This window comes from Austrofundulus limnaeus, unplaced genomic scaffold (assembly GCF_001266775.1).
Source record: "Austrofundulus limnaeus strain Quisiro unplaced genomic scaffold, Austrofundulus_limnaeus-1.0 Scaffold1756, whole genome shotgun sequence".
Lineage (NCBI taxonomy): Eukaryota > Metazoa > Chordata > Actinopteri > Cyprinodontiformes > Rivulidae > Austrofundulus > Austrofundulus limnaeus.
In genome coordinates this window covers 12,359-20,250 of record NW_013954158.1, presented here as the reverse complement: position 1 = coordinate 20,250, position 7,892 = coordinate 12,359, and the positions used below count along the sequence as shown (strand labels likewise).

General features: G+C 45.4%; 2 protein-coding genes across 2 annotated transcripts in view; one reads left to right on the top strand and one right to left on the bottom strand.

Annotated features, from left to right (window-relative positions):
• The window catches only part of gstt2 (glutathione S-transferase theta 2), a 4,296-nt gene extending 1,223 nt beyond the window's left edge, over positions 1 to 3,073 (top strand). Inside the window, exons 3-5 of the mRNA XM_014033497.1 lie at positions 1,949 to 2,099; positions 2,500 to 2,679; positions 2,756 to 3,073. Coding sequence (XP_013888951.1) covers positions 1,949 to 2,099; positions 2,500 to 2,679; positions 2,756 to 2,902 — 478 coding nt within the window. The 3' untranslated portion in view covers positions 2,903 to 3,073. The remainder of the gene's footprint in view (positions 1 to 1,948; positions 2,100 to 2,499; positions 2,680 to 2,755) is intronic.
• A 747-nt stretch (positions 3,074 to 3,820) lies between these two features.
• chek2 (checkpoint kinase 2) overlaps positions 3,821 to 7,892 on the bottom strand; it is a gene marked incomplete in the record, with an annotated part of 11,677 nt that continues 7,605 nt past the window's right edge. The window contains 7 exon segments of the mRNA XM_014033496.1: positions 3,821 to 4,206; positions 4,276 to 4,362; positions 5,739 to 5,824; positions 6,029 to 6,144; positions 6,221 to 6,384; positions 6,471 to 6,557; positions 6,625 to 6,724. Of these exon segments, the coding sequence (XP_013888950.1) occupies positions 4,096 to 4,206; positions 4,276 to 4,362; positions 5,739 to 5,824; positions 6,029 to 6,144; positions 6,221 to 6,384; positions 6,471 to 6,557; positions 6,625 to 6,724 (751 nt within the window).

Genomic DNA, 7,892 nt, shown 5'->3' with positions numbered 1-7,892 from the left:
CACACACACACACACACACACACACACACACACACACACACACACACACAAATACCAATCAATCAATCAGGTTTATTTGTAAAGTACATTTCAGCAACAAGGCAGTTCAAAGTGCTTTACCTCATAAAAACACTAAAAGAATACTCGGTCACAGAAACACAGTTAACTGAAGTATTACACTTTGTCAGGTGTCATTGTTACGCATCATAATGTTGATTAATGTTTCATTTATTACGTTTCATAAGCAGCTCTAAACAGGTGGGTTTTCTCTCTTGATTTAAAGGATCAGAGTTTCGTCTGTTTTCTGTGAGTTTGTTCCAGATTTGCGGTGCCTAAAAGCTGAATGCTGCTTCTCCATGTTTGGTTCTGGTTCTGGTTCTGGGGATGCAGAGTTGACCAGAACCAGAAAACCTGACAGGTCTGGAAGGTTGATACAACAGTAGCAGATCTTAAATGTGTTGTGGTGCTAAGCCGTTAAGTCAGGGCTATTCAACTAGCAGCTTCATTCATCTCTTCAGCCCAAAGCCCTGGTTTCTACTTTAATTAAGTTCTTTTAGTTATCTTAACTACAAGCTGGTAAAAAACATTTCTATGAACACCCAAGAGTTAAAATTACAAGCAGTTGAAGATAAAACTATGAAAGTGGTTTGAAAATTTGGCAAGTCACTCTTGATTGACATAATCAAGAATATTTGTGTTAAATAGGCAGAATGTGTTCTTTTTGTTTTTGATATTGTTTAATTATCACTACTTTTATAGGGTTCTGTATGTTGTATTCACGATTAAATGCAGCAAAACAAACTCTTTCAAAGGTAACAGATGTTTGTTAAACTTGGTTTGTTTACATAATGACTTTAATTGCTGGATGTTCGGCTGTTGACCAGCAGTAACTGTGGCCCCTGGAGAAATTTAGTTAAATAGCCCTGCATTAAGTGATTTATAAACTAATAACATCATTGAGTGATTTATAAACTAATAACAGTATTGAGTGATTTATAAACAGTATTTTAAAGTATTTTCTCTGAGTTCCAGGGAGCCAGTGAAAGGACTTTAGGACTGGGTGATGTGCTCTGTCCTCAGCAGGGTTCTGGCTCAGCTGCAGCTGTCTGATGGTTTGTTTAGGCAGACCTGTGAAGACCATCATGAATGTGACTAAAGATAAACACATGGATGAGTTTCTCTACATCCTGCTGAGACATTAGTCCTCTGATCCTGGAAATGTTCCTCAGGTGATAGAAGGACTTTGTAACTGTCTTCATGTGGCTCTGAAGGTTCAGGTGAAGGTTCAGGTCAGAGTCCATCTCTACACCCAGACTACAGCCTGACAGCACTTTCTAGCTGTAGCAGTTGAAGCTGTGAGTTGACTGTAGATTGTTCCTCTTAAGGTCCAAAGATGATAACCTCAGTTTTGTTTCTGTTCGGCTGGAGAAAGTTTTGGCGCCTCCACACATTTATCTGTTCCAAGCATCTGTTCAGTGATTGGATAGGTTCAGACTCACCTGGTGACATCGTAATGTAGAGCTGTGGATCATCTGCACAGTTGTGGTAGCTGATCTTATTTCCTGTTATAACCTGAGCTAGCAGGAGCATAAAGATGTTAAATAAGAGGGGTCCTAGGATTGAACCGTGGGGTACCCCACATCTGACGTCTGTCCACTTTAATGAGAAGTCAGCTGTAGAAACAAAGAGATCCCTGTTCTTTATGTAAGATTCAAACCAGCTGAGTACTGGACCAGAGAGTCCTGCCCAGCTCTCCACTCTTTCCAGTAATGTGTCATAATCTATGGTAAATACACACAAATACTCAGGTATGTGTAGGAGCAGTACAGAAAACCTGAAGTACCTCTGAGCATTACACAGTCTGACCTTTGGGGTGAGCTTGCAGGAATGTCCTCTCCTGTTAAACACGTGAAACTTCATGACTAACTCACCTGTACCTGTGTTGCAGCGATGCCATCCTCAAGTACCTGGCCACCACCTTCGACGTCCCCGAGCACTGGTATCCACGGCAACCAGAGCAACGTGCACGTGTGGACGAGTACACGGCCTGGCACCACATGAACACACGAATGAAAGCTGCTAAAGTCTTCATCCTGGAGGTGAATACACACTTCCCGTTAACACACACTTCATATTTACACACTTCCTGTTAACACATTTTTTCCTCCAAATTTTATTAGAACAAAAGATAAGTATACAACAAACAAAAGAATGAAGCATACAGAACACAGCACTTCCTGTTAACACGCTTCCTATTTACGCACACTTCCTGTTTACACACTTCCTGTGAACACACACTTCCTGTTTATGCACTTCCTGTGAACACACACTTCCTGTTTATGCACTTCCTGTGAACACACACTTCCTGTTTACGCACTTCCTGTGAACACACTTCCTGTTTACGCATTTCCTTTAAACACACACTTCCTGTTTACACACTTCCTTTAAATACACGCTTCCTGTGAACACACCTGATGTCAGACTCCGCCCCCTCATCAGGTGCTGCTCCCCACGCAGTTTGGCACTCCGGCGGTGGACGAGGTGCGTCTGAAGCGTGCGCTGTCCGAGCTGGAGGACACGTTGGACAAACTGGAGTCCATGTTCCTCGGCAGGCAGGCGTTCCTCTGTGGCGATGACATCACCGTGGCCGACCTGCTCGCCGCCTGTGAGCTCATGCAGGTGAGACGTCGGAGGCTGAGGGGCGGGGCTTGTTCGGGGAAGGTCTCTAAGCGCTCACTCCATGTGTGTTTTGCAGCCTCTGGGAGGGGGGCGGGACATCCTGAAGGACCGCCCCCAGCTGCAGCGCTGGATGAGCCGCGTCCGGTCGGCCGTTGGCGACTCGTTTGACGAAGCCCACGCCGTGCTGTACGGCGTCAGAGACCGTCGCCGGGCCAGGCTGTGATGTCAGAGGGGGCGGAGCCTATTCATCATCCTCAGAATCGGAGATGGAAACAATGAGGAAACGATGGTTCTCCTCACCTTGTTCCACAGATTTTATATCATTAAATTTAATCACTTTACGCACTTTAACAGTTTGTAACAAAAACCTGAATAAAGCTGATTTAGTTTCTCACTTCCTGTTTCATTCCTGAAGGGTCAGTCTGAGCCCAGCGCCTCCTGCAGGCCGGAGGACAAACTGCTCCTGATGAGGAGACAGCCGTTACTCAGTTTTATTAAACTTTCAGCTGAGATCCAGCGAGATTAAAACACAAGATGTCTTAAAGTTTATTTATATATATACATAAACAGTATATTCTTGTTTTAAGCTATAATGTTTCAATTTTTATTAATTAGGTTTTAGTTTTCATGGTTTCATGTCAAATGTTTTCATTTAGAGATTATTTTATATTTCTAATATAGTCGGAATTCCTTCAGACAGGCCTGCTGCATGATGGGAAATGTAGTTTAATTCTTATTTCTGTTTGAATATTTTGACAAGCATCTTAAAATATGTTGACCCGTTGACTGAACCGGACCAGAGAGGCCATCAGCTGAGTGTTTTCCTGTGTTCAAAAATAAAACTTCTGTTCAGTTTTTCAGAAACTCTTGACATTACAGCATCGCCCTCTGCTGGCTGAACCTTTAACATCTTCAACATTCAGGCACTGTCATATCTGTGCCTTAATTCACCAAAATAAAAGCCATCTTTCAACCTAAATCAATGTCTTTTCAAAATAAATGCCCAGTGTTCTGCTTGTCTATTTATTGAATATAGTGAGAAATACAGTATGTCTGTCATGATAAAGCTTCGGAATCTAACCGATTCAAAATGGCTGCCACACAAAACATACGAAAGCTGCAGAATGAGCGGCGACGAGCATTCTTGTAAAACTCTTTAATCTCAGTGTTTAATGAGCTTCATTAAAGGCAGAAAAAATGATTTAGAGTTTAAACAGTTTTTAATCAGCTTAGAGTTTTTAACAGCTGCAAAGACTGAACCGGTCTGAGCTTTAAAGAACAGAACCAGAGCGATGGGCCGGGTCCACATCAGACCATCCAAACAAACAAACAGTTAATGAATCAAAGAAAATCTTTAAAAAGTAAAACAACATAAATATAAATGAAGACAAAAACTGTACAGCAGCTTCAGGTCCTCTACACTGGAGCAGGGGGCGGAGCCTGGCGCCGCTTCACTGGATGATCCTCGCTGTTGTCCTCTCTTCCTCGTTTCCTTCTTGAAACTTTTCTTGATGACTCCGCCCCCTGCTGGTGGGAGGAGTCAAAGTTCAGGTTAGAGATGGAGTCACTGGATAAATGTGTGTGTGTGTGTGTTACCGTGGGAGGAGAAACAGGAGCAGGAGGAGCAGCGTCTCCTTCTGACGGGTACATGAGTCGACGAGCGGTCGCCAACATCTCCTGATCCTGAAAACACCACAGTCAGCTGACTACATTTCCCATGATGCATCTGAGCTGACCCTGTGACCAACATGTCTCTGTGGACTGATGTCATTTACTGTAGTACTCCTGTCATAGTACTACTGTAGTACTCCAGTCATAGTACTTTTACAGTACTCCTGTCATAGTACTACTGTAGTACTCCAGTCATAGTACTTTTACAGTACTCCTGTCATAGTACTACTGTAGTACTCCTGTCATAGTACTATGACAGGAGTACTGTCATAGTACTAATGTAATACTCCTCTCATAGTACTTCTACAGTACCCCTGCTGTAGTACTCCTGCCATAGTACTTTTACAGTACTCCTGTCATAGAACTACTGTAGTACTCCTGTCAGTACTACTGTAGTACTCCTGTCAGTACTTTTACAGTACTCCTGTCATAGTACTACTGTAGTACTCCTGTCATAGTACTTTTACAGTACTCCTGTCAGTACTACTGTAGTACTCCTGTCAGTACTTTTACAGTACTCCTGTCGTAGTACTACTGTATTACTCCTGTCATAGTATTATGACAGGAGTACTGTCATTGTACTAATGTAGTACTCCTGTCATAGTACTTCTACAGCACAGTACTCCTGTCATAGTACTTTTACAGTACTCCTGTCATAGTACTACTGTAGTACTCCTGTCATAGCACTTCCACAGTACCCCTGCTGTAGTACTCCTGCAGTGCTTCTGTAGAACTATAATCCTCATGCTATAGTACTACAGTCTTTGCAGTACTACTCCTGCTGCACTAACTCTTGCAGCTGCACTAACTCTTGCAGCTGCACTAACTCTTGCGGCTGCACTAACTCTTGTGACTACAGTAACTCATGTGACTACAGTAACTCATGTGACCACAGTAACTCTTGTGGCTACAGTAACTCTTGTGGCTACAGTAACTCTTGTGGCTACAGTAACTCTTGTGGCTACAGTAACTCTTGTGGCTACACTAACTCTTGTGACTACAGTAACTCTTGCGGCTACACTAACTCATGTGACTACAGTAACTCATGTGACTACAGTAACTCATGTGACTACACTAACTCATGTGACTACAGTAACTCATGTGACTACAGTAACTCATGTGACTATAGTAACTCTTGTAGCTGCACTAACTCTTGCGGCTGCACTAACTCTTGTGACTACAGTAACTCTTGTGACTACAGTAACTCTTGCGGCTGCACTAACTCTTGTGACTACAGTAACTCTTGTGACTATAGTAACTCTTGTGACTATAGTAACTCTTGCGGCTGCACTAACTCTTGCGGCTGCACTAACTCTTGTGACTACAGTAACTCTTGTGACTATAGTAACTCTTGCAGCTGCACTAACTCTTGCGGCTGCAGCACTTGCCTGTAACCAGGGATGCTGCAGAGCTTCATCAATAGTCATCCTCTTCGTTGGGTCGACCACCAGCAGCTTCCTCACCACATCTTTAGCTGAAACAAAGAGAAGAACCGGGTCAGAGCTCAGAACCATCATCATCATCATTGTCATTACCATCATCATGGAATGAAGCAGTTTAATCTTTGTTCAGAGGAACTGAAGGTTCTGACAGACAATAAGACGAGCTGCAGGACCTGTGTAGAACTGGTTCTGAACCTGTGTGGAACCGGTGCAGCAGGTTCTGGTTCTGGTGGTACCTTGGTTGGAGACCTGTGTCCACTTGGCAGGAACCATGGTGAACTCGCCCCTGATGATCTGCTCCGTCACCGAGTGCTTGCTGAAGCTCTCGTGGAATGGGGCGTAGCCGCTCAGACTGGAGGGAGCAGACAGACGGGTCAGACTCTGAGGAACCAGGTGGGACAGGTGTGCCCGAGGAGGGCGGAGCCTACCACACGAACAGCAGGACCCCCAGGCTCCAGGCGTCGGCGGCGAGCCCGTAGCCCGTGGTGGAGGCGTTGGTGAAGACCTCAGGAGCCAGGTAGGACGGGGTCCCACACAGAGTCCTCATGAGGGCCGCCTCCTCCAGGATCCTGGACTGGTTGAAGTCTGTCACCTGAAACACAGGTGAGGGGGGCGGGATTAATCAGCTGTTTCTAGACAGACGAGGAAGACGTGGATGATGGAGACCAGCAGGTCTACCTTTATGAGACAAATGTCTTCGTTGGACGCCAGCAGGATGTTCTCCGGCTTCAGGTCCCGATGGATGATCCCGTTGCTGTGGAGATACTGAGAGACGAGCAGAGTTACCTGTGGGGACACACCTGACGTTACCATGGCAGCAGCAGTGTGGCACCTGGACGGCGCAGAGCATCTGATAGAAGTAAAGCTTGGCCACGTTTTCCTTCAGCTGCTGCTGAGATTTGATTCTCTGGAAGAGTTCCCCGCCCTCCATCCTGATGGAGACACAGAGACACATGAGGACAGACAGACATGAGGACACACAGAGACATGAGGACACAGAGACATGGAGACACAGAGACATGAGGACAGACAGAGACGTGGAGACACAGAGACATAAGGACAGACAGAGACATGAGGACACACAGAGACATGAGGACAGACAGAGACACATGAGGACACACAGAGACATGAGGACACAGAGACATGAGGACACACAGAGACATGGAGACACAGAGACATGAGGACAGACAGAGACATGAGGACATACAGAGGCATGAGGAGACATAAGGACAGACAGAGACATGGAGACACAGAGACATGAGGACAGACAGAGACATGAGGACATACAGAGGCATGAGGACACACGAGGACAGACAGACATGAGGAGACACAGAGACATGAGGACATACGGAGACATAAGGAGACATAAGGACAGACAGAGACATGAGGACATACAGAGACATGAGGACACAGAGACATGAGGACACACAGAGACATGGAGACACAGAGACATGAGGACAGACAGAGACATGAGGACATACAGAGGCATGAGGACACACGAGGACAGACAGACATGAGGAGACACAGAGACATGAGGACATACGGAGACATAAGGAGACATAAGGACAGACAGAGACATGAGGACATACAGAGACATGAGGACAGACAGAGACATGAGAACACATGAGGACAGACAGACATGAGGAGACACAGAAACATGGAGACACAGAGACATGAGGACAGACACAAGAGGACACACAGAGATATGAGGACACACGAGGACAGACAGACATGAGGAGACACAGAGACATGAGGACATACGGAGACATAAGGAGACATAAGGACAGACAGAGACATGAGGACATACAGAGACATGAGGACAGACAGAGACATGAGAACACATGAGGACAGACAGACATGAGGAGACACAGAAACATGGAGACACAGAGACATGAGGACAGACACAAGAGGACACACAGAGATATGAGGACACACGAGGACAGACAGACTTGAGGAGACAGAGACATGAGGACACATGAGGACACACAGAGACATAAGGAGACATGAGGAGACACGAAGACATAGGACAGACTGAGACATGAGGACAGACTGAGACATGAGGACAGACGGAGACATGAGGACACACGAGGACAGACAGAC